Genomic DNA, 11,862 nt, shown 5'->3' on the forward strand with positions numbered 1-11,862 from the left:
CAGTATGTTTGGGCTGTAAAATGAATGGAGAAAATCGCAGCGATGATTTTCTCGAGAAATCGGGCGCCCTGTGCCACCAACTCCACGCGGTTCTGGAGCAGCAGCTCGAGCTCATCGCTTCTCGACAGAATCAGCTTCAATCCCTCAACGAAGAAATCTCGACTCTGGGCTTAGAAAGAGATCGACTCAAAGGAAAAAAGTTGCCTTTCTTCTTAAATTATTGAAGAGCGGGAAAAGCGAGCTGAAGATGAATTTTTGATCGGTTGTTTCTTTTTTGAGTTGAGAGTTTTTGGAAAACTCTTGGTTTTTTGAAGATTTCCAAAAAATCCATTTGGGTAACTTTTCTGAAAAGACGAAATCTTGAGCTTGAGAAAACTTGGCGAAGCGTTGAAAAACGAAGCGTTTCTCGCCACTGCCGAGGAAAGAAAGAGAGAAGACCCGACGCCGCAGAGCACGAAAACGAGCAGAGATGTGCGTCTCCGCAAGGCCAATTCCGTTTCTTTTGGGTACGTTCCGATCGTTCTTTGGGTAGCTGCGTTTTTCAGCCCAGTTTTGTAAGAAAAATAATTCTTAAAGATAAGCTTATCAGCTCATTTTAAGAGCATGGCTTCAGCAAATGATTCGGTTTGATATAAAATGGACTGTAACTCACAAGAACTGACAAGAATAACAATTTTGCCCGTTTAACAAGATAAAAAATCGAGAGCAAGCGGTTTCTCGATTATTTTTCTGATGCTTTTGATGTCAGATAGCAAGAAATTGACCTTTTACTGACAAGAATAAATGGGGCGGCATTAATATTTCTCAGAATTCTTCAGAAAGCCTTTTTCGTGTTTCACAGAATTGATCCCTTTGAGAATAAAGCCCTTGTACTCAACGCGAGGCACATAAATTGAACATGTCATTTCTGGCTTATTTGCGAGTGCCAAGAGAATCGCAATGCCAAGTCAGGTCGTATTAGATTCATGTGACATTATTTACCGTTTATACTCGGATAACTGGCATCTCTGGGTCAGTACGGGTTTGAAAAGATCGATTGACTTTTCGCCATCTTCGGGGGCCTCGCCATAGTTTCTATCCTGTTCTTTGCGGCTTCCTTTAAAAAAACCGCATCATAATTTAAAGCTCTTTCTATACCCTGACTCAGGTTGTCGAGCTCAGTGTTGAGCAAAATAGCTTGAAGGGGCTTTTAATCTTTTGATATCATTTATGTCGATTTTTTCTTAATTTTTCGATTCTTGATGAAGCTTTCTTCTTCGATTATTTTGCTGACAGTTTCAATTCAAAGAAAAAGGCAAAATTAATTTGTTGGCTGGTTTGGCCTGTCAGCCGCACAGCCGCTCCATGTCCAAGCAGCAAATTGCTTCAGATTGTGCCTCAGGGGAGTGTGCTTCTTTTGCGCTCTGACTACCTAACACAGAAAGCATCATCCACTTTTCGCGAAATGCATTACGGCGCCAAATAATATGCCGCATCAGCATTATAGATATAAGAGGCTGAAATAAGAGGATTTCGGAGGATTTTATGGGCATGATGGCCGTTTTTGGGAATATGTATGTATTTTAATTTATTTAATTTAAATTGAGGGCAATTTTGACGGAAAACTTTCAAGTCTTATTATCGTTATTATTTTCTTTTATTCATATAATTGAGACTGATTCAAATATAATAATCCTTGGCTGACTCTTATAAAAATAAATCATATTTAAAAAGAACAAAAGAGGCAGGAGCTCATAAAAACATAAAAACTTGATATTACTCAAAAATGTCGAAAGATTCCGACGGTGTTATTACAAACCTGTCCGTCATTTCCTCACTCGCTGAAAACAAAAATCAGAGCGACACTGAAACTAAATCCGAGGAAATGAGAAAAAAGAGAAGGGATCGCTTTTTCATCTTTTTGGATCTGCATGTGTCCCATTTCGCGCTCAAGTTTTTCAAGCTAAAAAAGTAACGCTTTTAGAAAAAATAGTTCCATAATCGAGAAATAATTCGAGTCTCTTGAAAGAAGAGCCGTGCGAAGCGCCGTTTTTTCCATCTGAACGATAAAAAAGCCGCGTATAGAATATTTGCCTCATTTTTACCAAGAAATTATAACACCTTGTTTTCTAACTTCCATCAAACAACTCGTTATCTAACCATATTTAGGCCTCGCTCAGCCGTAGACGAGCAACTGAGTGGCAGTGCTCTGAGGCACATGGACTCAGTTGACTTCAGTGCTGCTTCCTCAACGAACACTCAGGAAGAACTGGCGCAAAAGAAGCAGCGCATGAGCAGAGTTATCGACGACTCTGCTCGTCATCATTACAGGTACTTTATAAATATTAAGGAAGAAAACAGTCTGAAAAAAAGGCAAATCATGATGAAATCACAATTTTATAGCCACCATTGACGTTGCTTTAATTCGACATAATAAGTCTTTAATTTGCCCCGTTTCCCCAAACAGCGATCCTCGCGTCCTCAATTGAATTCTCTTCAATTCGAATTCCCCCTTTTTCAATGCCTGACTGAGTTCCCAGCTTCTCAGCCTAATTGAGCCGATGTTTCTCTTGAGCCTTTGCTCTTTACTTTCACTTTGCCAGATAAACTACAACAAAGTAAACTATCACTTACATTTTTCTTCAGTATTTCGCCTGAGCTAGAGGCAAAAACTCAAGAAGCCATTCACAACAAATACGGTGGAAGAGAAAAGGTAATATTTTTTTTTGATAAAGAGTGATTTTAAATTTATTTGATTAATTATTAAATGTACTTGATTAAATGGTTTCTTAGGCCGAAAACGCTGCAAAAGTGATTCAACAATTTTACCGCCAATACCGTCTCAAACAGTCCTTCAGGAAGCTGAGGTAAGTTTGTGGCCTTTTCTTCTTTTGCTTGACAAGGAAAAACATAAAATCGCTCTTTGATCGGGCCGACTTTTATAAGAAAGAGTAATTTCCCTTGCCCCTTTTTTCTTTCGTTTTCAATCAGGAAACGCTTCAATCAAGATTGACAAGAGGAATAATTACGGACGAGAAAGTGAGTGTTTCAAGGGGTTAAAATTGAGCGGTAAAGAAGTAGGAAAAGGGTTGGTATCTGATAGCTTTTTTCGGAAAGAAAAAATACGCCCGAGCGTAACCTAACCCAAAACGTCAGAATTCAACGCAACAATCTCGAAAGGGCGAATCTGAGAAAAAAGCTCGTAAAAGTCCAAGCTCTCTAACCCACTAGGCACCACTAGTTCATCTTCGTAATAATTTACAAGTAGCTGAACCTGCTCTCGCTTTTTTTTATTTCTCCATGTTTGCCAAGCGCTGAACAGTTACTGTAACGAGGGGCAAATATGAGAAAATTTTTAAAGATGAAAAATTTTTGAAAGAGACGGTTTTCAATGCGAATAAGATGCTGTCGGAGGTGAAAATATTTTCAGTAAAAGGATTTAGATCTTTAGTAATAAAACTTTGTGCCTTCTCTTTTTGATTTTCTTCCAAAACTCTTGTTTTATTTTAGCCTTTTTGAAAAACCCAAATCTGGGGTTACCCTTTACCCTCATTTCTGTTAATCCCTTTTATCGCCCGCACGAGTCTCGCTTATGAAAAAAGGGCTTGAAGGGAGAGTCCCATTCTGAAACTGTCAATATCAATAATACTCTCAAACATCAGCCGTGTTATTTCCTACAGTGAGAAGCGAGCCAGTTGGGCAAATAGAAAATAGAACTCAGAATTTACTCGGAAATAATCAGAAATTCCATAGAGCGGCGAAAACAAGACGACTGACGTTGGACTCGCTCAATACAGAGCTAGAACAGGCCAGAAAAGAAAATCAAAAGGTAAGTTTGACATTGAGCTGTGTATAGACAGAATAGCAAATAAACAGTAAAAATTTTACATAATCAAAACGCAATTTGGTAAGACAGTATTAAAAAAAACCTTCTTTAGCAGCTTGAAAGTACACAGATTTCCACGTCTTCCTCCGAATCTTCGACAACGACGTCTTCACAAAAGTCGCCAAAGAGGAGTCCATCCTCTCCGCCGCCGAATGAGTCTGTTCGAGGATCAAAGTCAGACCTCGACCAAAGTCTCATGCCTCAAGACAAATCAGCCGAATCCAGGCTGAGTAGCATCTCGTTGGATCATCGCAGCGATGTCAGCTTACTCAAGCAAAGGTACAGTAAGCCTGCAAGTTTATATCATTAACTTTTAATCCAGAGAAAGCTACGCAGAATCAGATGATTCGGACGAAGAAGAACCATCGACAAAAAGCCGTCATCCAAGTGAAGCCAAATCATTCGATTCCGACTCGTTAATCAGGAATCAGCGACTATCCTGGGTCTCCGGCTCCGTTGGAAGCAATACCGACTTGCTAAGAAAGCGAATGTACAGAATCGGGCTCAATTTGCTCAATAAAAAGCCCGAAAAGGTGAGTCTTTTCGCCGATCTCCTGACAAATATGCTTAATTAAAGGGGCTCGCATTTCTCATCAAGCAAGGATTTGTTGAAGACTCGCCGAATGTTATCTCGAATTTTCTCATCACTAGAAAGGTACTAAAAACTATTATGAGCTCTCAATATGAGGGGCTGCGCGCCTGGGCCATCAATTTCAAAACTTAACCCTTTATTCAGGGAATTTCGAGGCAAGTTATCGGAGAATACCTTGGAAACGGCTCCGATCGATCAAAAAAGATCCTCAAGGCGCTGTGCAATCAAATGGACCTGGCCGACCTTGATGTTGACGAAGCTCTGAGGAAGTTTCAATCGTCAGTCAGAATACAGGGCGAAGCGCAACGAGTGGAGAGACTGGTGGAGGCGTTTTCCCAGCGATACGTTGAGTCGAATCCCGAGATTGTCAGAAAGCTGAATAATCCCGACTCGATCTTTGTCCTCGGTACAGAAATTCTTACATTTCTTGCAACTAAAGACATATTCTAGCGTTCGCGATTATTATGTTGAACACTGATGCTCACTCTCCCTCGATGCGAAAAGAAAAACGCATGTCTGAAGAAGATTTCGTCAACAATCTTCGAGGAATCGACGGTGGCCAAGATCTCGATCAGAAGATGCTTCAAAACGTCTACAGAAGAGTCAAGAATAAGGAATTCAAATCTGTCGACGATCATATTAATCAGGTACGAGCAAGCGCTCTTCTTCTGAGTTTTATGCTTCCTTGAATTGAAGGTGTTGGTCATTGAACAACGAATAATTGGGAAGAAACCAACGCTTGCTCTTCCTTTCCGGCGGCTCGTTTGCTACTGTAGAATGTATCAAGTCACGGATGTGACGAGGCCGCAAAGGCCAGGACTTCATACACGAGAGGTCTTTTTGTTCAACGATTTGTTGCTTGTTACAAAGGTAGATTGTACAACCGTAATGAATACAAGTCTCGATTTCTTCTTTTCAGGCCAAAAGAAGAAGCCAATATACCTACCGCCTTGATGCACCCTTGACTTCATTGGAAGTCGAATACTTCGGAAACGAGCACTATCCCCACGCAGTTCGTATTATCAAGGTCAGAGCCAATTCTAGGGCAACTAGATAAACAACCGCTTTCAGACTGGAAAAGTGCTCATAACGTTCTCACTGCCAAATCAAGATGATTGTAAAAACTTCATCCAAGACATTAGCGAGTCAATTCTTGAAGTTCGCCAAATGGAATCTCTCAGAATAGGTAAACCAGTGATCCCTTACTCGCATTTCTTAATTCTTGTGCTTTCAGAGGAATCACTGGAGTCGCTAGAAGAGCAGAAAGAAGCTCAAAAGTCTCCCCTGACAGCTTCGCGGAAGCTTTCCTCCTCCCTTCACAATATTTCAATTTCACGGGACATCGCGGGCTCCTCAAGTTCAACCGTTTCCACCGCCATCAGTGCTGCAGCTGATAAGTAAGGCCAATTTCCATACTACATTCTACGATTCTTCATTCAATAAATAAACATCTCAAAAACAGTTTCTCTGTACATTGTTTTGAATACGATTTTAGTTCGCAAGCGAACTCGAGGGCGCAAAAGGCAAGATCGTTGCAGTTGACATCACCAGATAAGCCGAATTCTTTGATGATCGGCGACAGGAGTCTTGCTGCTCAAGGAAATGCTTTTGAATTTGTAGATATGGCTTGAATTTGGAAAATCAAGACGAAAATCCACCAACTTAAACGGCAAAAATCGCCGGAAAAGCCCTAGAATTTTAGATTTAGTTTCAGAAATGGACGTTTTCTCCGAAAAGAACAATTTTTAGTCATAAACTTCCGTTATCACACAATAATTAGGAGCAAATAGACCTGAAATCCCTCTTCCTCGGACTTTTTCCCGATAAACAAAGTTCTAAGCATGAAATAAAGGAGATAACCCGCAATCTCCGATGTCGATATTTTCAATCTTCTCAAAGAACGGCCGCAAGAATTCTCAAACCGCGATCGACAAAATCAAAGAAGTTCACTAAAACTCTAAAGATGTATTATCCCTTCTTTCCGAATTTCTGCAAATTTCACTATTTATTTAAAAATACGCCTTTGTTTCCTTACTGTATTTTCGTCTTTCCAAGTCTGTTCTTTTATTTTTTACTATTTTCAAAGTTCAAGGGCGATAATTTCTTTCCAGTTTCATCCCTTCAGTTTCAAACTTTGAGTTTACCTACCCTACTCGCTCGCAATTGAATTTCTGTCCTTATTTACGTACTAAGCAAGGTATATCTACCTTACAGTAATAACTTACACCAGCGGGACAACAGACAAGTCAAAGTAAAAGCTCTCATTTCCATGCTAAACTTCGTTTCTTTTTACTTTTCGCAAATGATAATGGTAAATAATATTCTAAATGAAATAATAAACTTTCCTCCAGTTCTACCTTTATCAGTGTGTATTTTTATCACTTGGTGGGGCGACCGCCCGAGGCAAAAGTTTCACCACCCGCCTCGTGAGCAAAAAGCGTGGGCGCGAAGCGCTCGCTGCTCATAGGGCGAGCGCGGCGCTTGCCTTCGAAGGCTTTAAACTTGAGCTTGATAATCAGCTCATTCTGCATTTTCCACGAAAGCTGACATGTCAGATTTTTTAAGATTTCATCCTTGCCCCTTATCTCCTTGTAAGAGCTTCTCCCTTGGATACATCCCTAATCCTCCTGTTTAGAGAGTAATATCGTATAACAACCTGCCAAGATGGCGATGAATCCAGCGGCAAAATTCAAGATCAAACTTCCTCCAGAAGGTAAACAGTATCTCTTTCTCTATTAACCCTTAACCTTCCTTCATTAGTGAATCGAATTCTCTACGTTAGAAATCTGCCCTACAAGATTACGACTGAAGAACTGTACGATATCTTCGGCAAGTTTGGCGCTCTTAGGCAAGTTCGAATCGGTGTCACTGCCGAAACCAAGGGAACAGCATACGTCATCTACGAGGTAAGATGTCTCTTCCCCCAGGACCCATCTAATCTCTCTTCAGGACATTCATGATGCTAAGAACGCATGCGACCATCTGTCCGGCTTCAACGTTTGCAACCGATACCTGGTGGTTTTGTACTACAATCCAGCCCGAGCGTTCAAGAAGCTGGAGACAGAGAAGAAAGAAGCAGAACTGGCAGAGATCCGGAAAAGAATGGGCTTGCGTAGAACTTAAACCTGCCCCAACTCTGCTCACTTTAACATCCTGCCCCTGTCTTCGAGACAAATCACCCCTCTGTCATAACTACCTAGAAATAGGTTGATCTCCAGTTACTGTATTTCTTTTATCTAACCACTTCTCTTTTCAGAAAAATTTGAGCTCGATCATTAGTCCTCCTGCAAGTGAATGACCGCCATCTCGAGCTACAGTAGCCATTAGCGTTGGTAGACGCGGGATATCGTCTATCAGGGCTAATTCGAATGGTGAGTGAACACGAGGGGACTTTTGAACTGAGAAGACAAATGCGAGGAGATGTCCGATCATCGGTGTCGCTGCACTGCGACACTAATTACGACATTACGAAGGTAGGACAAGTCAAATTTAACATCGTATTTAATAACCTTTTTATAGATAATGTGGGACTCTCCTAGTTTGATTCAGTCCAAGTCCAAAGACTTGGATCTGATGATGCAGACGATATTTCGCGAGGAAATCGTGAAAACAAATGTTCTTGGACTGTGCATCAGTCTGCAAGTCAATTCTGTCGCAACATGAATCTCACACCACCCACGGAGACATCTTGTCTGTCTTGATACTTATATTCTGAATTTCCACTTTCTATCTATTTAACAGTGAATAAAACCTTGTTTCAATTTTCAATTTGATTTACTGGTTGTTTCTTGGAGGAAAAGCAGTAGATATGTGTATGACAGTAGGTCCTAATTGTGTCTCAAGCGCCTCTAATTTGTAACGCACGAAGCGGAAGTCGGTATCTTAACAAGAGAGGAAAGCAGAACTTGTAGTTTTACTCGTTCAATACTTGTTTGACGTGAATTCATTCAGAACGACGATGGCATCGGTGTGGTCTCCTCTTCCTCCCCACTGGGAGGAGGCCATAGGCCCGGTCGGATTCATCTTGAAGTGAGGATCAAGGAAGGTCTGACGCCGACCCGTGAAAAGACCCTCGGACTGGCAAAAAATACTTCATCGACCACAAGCGGCAGACAACGACTTGGGTTGATCCCCGGACGACGTCAGTAGGAACGACCCCTGTGAGAACTGCTCCAAAGGAACTGCCATATGGCTGGGAAATGGTACAAGACAAGGACTACGGCACGATCTTTATCAATCACATTGAGCGGAAAATACAAGCGGAGGATCCAAGTTAGGGTTCAAAATGAAATCGAGCAAAATTCATTCAAGACCAAGTTTATCCCGTTTCTGAACCCGATTAGGCTCTCCGAAGCCGATCAGAAGCAAAAAATGATCGATGCATTCATGAGCGCCAGTCGCGCAACTTCCAGCGAGCATCTTGCTCTTCAACGTATGCCATCTTACCTCTTACTTTATTCCCGTATTTTCAGCACCGTCGCTGAACTCTCCTACAGACATCTCATCAGTAGACACAGAACTTCAAAGATCAATGCGGAACGTCATGAAGCTGAGAAGAGGTCTTAATCTGCCCGTATCGGGAGAGCAGAGTAGCAAAGAACAGCTCGAGCATATGATAAGAAGAATGGACAACGAAATTCAGTCTCTTTCGGAAGAAGTTGCGCGTTCAGGTAACTTTCTTTTCGAAGCAAAATTTTTCATTTTCCGTTGTAGAAAGAGAACAGTACCAGCATCGATCGCTCCTTGACGTCGCCGATAAGGAAAAAGAACTAGAACTGGCTTCCCGCCAATTTGCGAATCCTACAGCAGATCCTGCCGACGCAGCTGAAGCCAGTAGGAAATGTGAGCGACTTCGGAACGAGCTCAAACAAGCGAAGCTCTTCAACAACTCCAAAGTAGCGCAAAACATGTATGATGAGAAGCGGATAGAAGGCTTGGTCGAGCAAATTCGACAAAAAGAAGAGTGCAAAAGGAGGCTTTTGTCTGTTTTAGGGAGGGTACTACCTTTTTTTCTCATGAGATTAGAGAAACTCGAGAGTACCTTGTAAAGACGAGCCATCGATGCGAAACAGAAGGGCTCCTGCCAGATCTCAAACATTTTCCGAAGCCCGACAGCTTCCGCCAGACCGATTCGCAGACGCGCCGGCTAAGGGTGTCTCCCTGATCAATTTGAACTCAGAAGAGCGTATCGAACTCAACCCGCCGATCAACAGGCTGTCGACTCAGATTCCTCGTGCGAATCCAAGACATCACCACTGAAAACACTAGTGGCCATTTTTCATCCTTTTCAAAGCTTGAGATCATTCTCCTTTTTTATCCTTTTTATCTTTTACTCAATTTCTTTCCATCCATCTGTTACAGTCATTTATTGATACACAGCCAAGCTTGTTTCCATCCCTTTTCTCAAGTCTTTTATTATTTAGAAATCTCTAATCATGCCTCTTTCGCTTTTCGGTGGACCGAAGCTGGAAGACATCCTGCTGACACTAAGAATGCAGGAAAAAACACTTGAGCGCGAAGCCAAACGAGCAGAAAAGGAACACAACGCGCTGAAAGCAAAAGTGAAGAAAGCTATCGCAGAAAAGCGTATTGAATTCGCCCAGATTCACGCTGAATCTGCCGTCCGCAAGCGCAACGAAGCTCTCAAGTATGAAATTTCTCGCAACTTCTGTTCATTATTTATTTTTCTAGCTATCTTCGTCTTGCATCGAGGATGAACGCAGTCGGCAGCAAGATCAAGTCCGCGCAGAACATGCAGAAAGTGACAAGAGAACTGGGTACAACAACCAAGAGCCTTGAAAAAGTCATGAAAACCATGAACCTCGAAAAGGTAAATATAGCAGGGTGGAACATTCGGGCAAAAATTTTGGGTCTGGCCGGCCGATTGCCCGCCGATGCCCGGAAATTTTCATCGGCGCCGGGAAAAACCGGCGAAATTTCGGACGCCCGGCTTTGCCCGGCGCAGATTTCTGCCCGATTTTTGTCCGGCGCCGATTTTTGCCCGACTTTACTTCGGCGCCGATTTCTGCCCGGCCGCCAACAATAATTCCGGCGCCGATATTCTATGGACAAAATTAGGACGCCGATTTACTCGACTAAGAAATGAGTGAATGTAAAAATTTCGTGATATGAGCCCGGTTAGGCAGTAGAAAGTCATTCTTTATAAAAAGGAGGATAATTTCACCGTATGACAAACATGTCGACCATAAAAAGGAAAGTTCCTTAATAATAATTAACAATAATCGAGAGTAGTGGATTGAAAATGTTAGTATTAGTGCTTCCCTGGTTGGCCCGCCGACTTTTTTTCCCGCCCGCCAACTTTTTCCGGGCGCCGTTTTTCCCGGCCGATGGTGCCTTTTTCGGGCGCCGACTTTGCCCGACTGCCCGAAGTTGCCCGTTTTTTTAGCCAAAATATGACCCTCGCGCCGGCCGTTTGCCCGCCGTTGCCCGGCGCCGACCAATTTGCCCGAGTTTGCCCGGCCGAATGTTCCACCCTGAATATAGATAACTAAGGTGGACTTCCAATTTAATCTGCCAAGGGTGCACCTTAATTTCCATCTGATTGTCCCAATCTAGTACTTTAACACCTTTTTAGAATCCTCTCGACGAGATATTTTTATTTATCGAGAAAAAAATTAAAAAACTAGAATCGTTTGGAACTTATAGGGACTTGAAAAATGCATTAGAAATCACAAAAACCGATAAAAATCCGATAAAAAGTCCGAAATTCAAAAATCGGCTTCCATATGGGAAAAGAGCAGCTAAAGACGATTCTAAAAAGGTTTGATACTTGGGGGTTCTAATGGAAACTTTTTCCGGAAATCGAAAAGCAAATCTGGCAGATTAAATTGAAAGTCCACCTAAGCGCAAACCCAACGGCGAATTTTTAAGATCACTGCGACGATGGACAAATTCGAGACGCAATTCGAGAACCTTGATGTCGTCACTTCAACGATGGAGAGCTCTATGGAAGGTGCTATGGCTACAGGAGGGCAGACAGCGCAAGTTGACGATCTTATCGCCCAAGTCGCTGGTGAAAATGGACTCGAACAAGAGCTTGAACTGCTCAAAGCTCCAGAAGCGAACAAATCGTAAGAAAATAGACGAAAAATGAACCTGTTTTGAAAAAATCTTTCTAGTGTCGCCGCTCCAGCAGCCCAAGAAGCAGATGACATCAATGCACGCCTTCAAGCTCTTCGAAATTAAACACTTCCTCTCCAGTCCTCTTTTCCGCCAGTTCCGATTTCAAGCAAATACTAATCAAGCGATTAGCGCACTCAACGGATATTCTTCTATTCTTCAAAAATTGTTCTTATTCCAAAAATGCTTTCCCTCCAATAAATATAAATTTCTCTTAAAAATCAAGAACCTGAGAAGGTCTGCAAAAGAACCGATCTTCGATACA

The 11,862-nt window shown here is 42.1% G+C and overlaps 4 protein-coding genes and 1 long non-coding RNA gene across 6 annotated transcripts; all 5 read left to right on the forward strand.

Moving 5' to 3' along the window:
- Positions 1-6: 6 nt before the first annotated feature.
- On the forward strand, positions 7-6,813 carry LOC145705264 (uncharacterized). 2 transcript variants are annotated; one of them, XM_081782720.1, is made up of 17 exons: positions 7-188; positions 349-506; positions 2,149-2,310; positions 2,626-2,692; positions 2,773-2,846; positions 3,733-3,808; positions 3,918-4,144; positions 4,188-4,398; positions 4,443-4,520; positions 4,602-4,863; positions 4,908-5,104; positions 5,154-5,327; positions 5,377-5,484; positions 5,529-5,643; positions 5,692-5,854; positions 5,953-6,053; positions 6,307-6,813. In XM_081782720.1, the coding sequence occupies exons 1-17, from the start codon at positions 21-23 to the stop codon at positions 6,408-6,410; spliced, it is 2,445 nt and encodes an 814-aa protein (XP_081638846.1). In that variant the 5' UTR covers positions 7-20; the 3' UTR covers positions 6,411-6,813. The 2 variants fall into 2 exon arrangements, with proteins under 2 accessions (XP_081638846.1, XP_081638847.1); XM_081782721.1 differs by lacking the exons at positions 7-188; positions 349-506 and adding an exon at positions 1,834-1,950.
- A 215-nt stretch (positions 6,814-7,028) lies between these two features.
- LOC145705269 (splicing factor 3B subunit 6-like) lies at positions 7,029-7,683 on the forward strand. Its single transcript, XM_081782727.1, has 4 exons — positions 7,029-7,048; positions 7,093-7,170; positions 7,218-7,363; positions 7,407-7,683. The coding sequence occupies exons 2-4, from the start codon at positions 7,122-7,124 to the stop codon at positions 7,578-7,580; spliced, it is 369 nt and encodes a 122-aa protein (XP_081638853.1). The 5' UTR covers positions 7,029-7,048; positions 7,093-7,121; the 3' UTR covers positions 7,581-7,683.
- Positions 7,684-7,688: 5 nt separating this feature from the next.
- LOC145705270 (uncharacterized) lies at positions 7,689-8,225 on the forward strand. Its single transcript, XR_014134574.1, has 2 exons — positions 7,689-7,930; positions 7,977-8,225. It is a non-coding gene; the product is annotated as an uncharacterized LOC145705270 (long non-coding RNA).
- Positions 8,226-8,406: 181 nt separating this feature from the next.
- LOC145705266 (uncharacterized) lies at positions 8,407-9,851 on the forward strand. The gene is made up of 6 exons (XM_081782722.1): positions 8,407-8,464; positions 8,526-8,728; positions 8,799-8,889; positions 8,930-9,127; positions 9,171-9,454; positions 9,513-9,851. Exons 1-6 carry the CDS (start codon positions 8,416-8,418, stop codon positions 9,714-9,716), a joined length of 1,029 nt encoding a protein of 342 aa, XP_081638848.1. The 5' UTR covers positions 8,407-8,415; the 3' UTR covers positions 9,717-9,851.
- A 33-nt stretch (positions 9,852-9,884) lies between these two features.
- On the forward strand, positions 9,885-11,800 carry LOC145703199 (charged multivesicular body protein 1a-like). The gene is made up of 4 exons (XM_081780525.1): positions 9,885-10,104; positions 10,149-10,287; positions 11,349-11,548; positions 11,597-11,800. Exons 1-4 carry the CDS (start codon positions 9,893-9,895, stop codon positions 11,661-11,663), a joined length of 618 nt encoding a protein of 205 aa, XP_081636651.1. The 5' UTR covers positions 9,885-9,892; the 3' UTR covers positions 11,664-11,800.
- Positions 11,801-11,862: the final 62 nt, after the last annotated feature.

The sequence above is a fragment of the Oikopleura dioica genome, chromosome PAR (assembly GCF_907165135.1).
Source record: "Oikopleura dioica chromosome PAR, OKI2018_I68_1.0, whole genome shotgun sequence".
Classification (NCBI taxonomy): Eukaryota; Metazoa; Chordata; class Appendicularia; order Copelata; family Oikopleuridae; genus Oikopleura; species Oikopleura dioica.

Coding starts and splice junctions, on each gene's coding strand:
- LOC145703199 (XM_081780525.1), top strand. CDS start 9,893: ATGCCTCTTTCGCTTTTCGGTGGACCGAAGCTGGAAGACATCCTGCTG. Junction 10,105..10,148: donor AAGCGCAACGAAGCTCTCAA/GTATGAAATTTC, acceptor TTATTTTTCTAG/CTATCTTCGTCTTGCATCGA. Junction 10,288..11,348: donor AAACCATGAACCTCGAAAAG/GTAAATATAGCA, acceptor CGAATTTTTAAG/ATCACTGCGACGATGGACAA.
- LOC145705269 (XM_081782727.1), top strand. CDS start 7,122: ATGGCGATGAATCCAGCGGCAAAATTCAAGATCAAACTTCCTCCAGAA. Junction 7,171..7,217: donor GATCAAACTTCCTCCAGAAG/GTAAACAGTATC, acceptor TTCCTTCATTAG/TGAATCGAATTCTCTACGTT. Junction 7,364..7,406: donor CAGCATACGTCATCTACGAG/GTAAGATGTCTC, acceptor ATCTCTCTTCAG/GACATTCATGATGCTAAGAA.
- LOC145705266 (XM_081782722.1), top strand. CDS start 8,416: ATGGCATCGGTGTGGTCTCCTCTTCCTCCCCACTGGGAGGAGGCCATA. Junction 8,465..8,525: donor CCACTGGGAGGAGGCCATAG/GCCCGGTCGGAT, acceptor ACCCGTGAAAAG/ACCCTCGGACTGGCAAAAAA. Junction 9,128..9,170: donor GGAAGAAGTTGCGCGTTCAG/GTAACTTTCTTT, acceptor TTTCCGTTGTAG/AAAGAGAACAGTACCAGCAT.
- LOC145705264 (XM_081782720.1), top strand. CDS start 21: ATGAATGGAGAAAATCGCAGCGATGATTTTCTCGAGAAATCGGGCGCC. Junction 3,809..3,917: donor CCAGAAAAGAAAATCAAAAG/GTAAGTTTGACA, acceptor AACCTTCTTTAG/CAGCTTGAAAGTACACAGAT. Junction 5,644..5,691: donor AATGGAATCTCTCAGAATAG/GTAAACCAGTGA, acceptor TTGTGCTTTCAG/AGGAATCACTGGAGTCGCTA.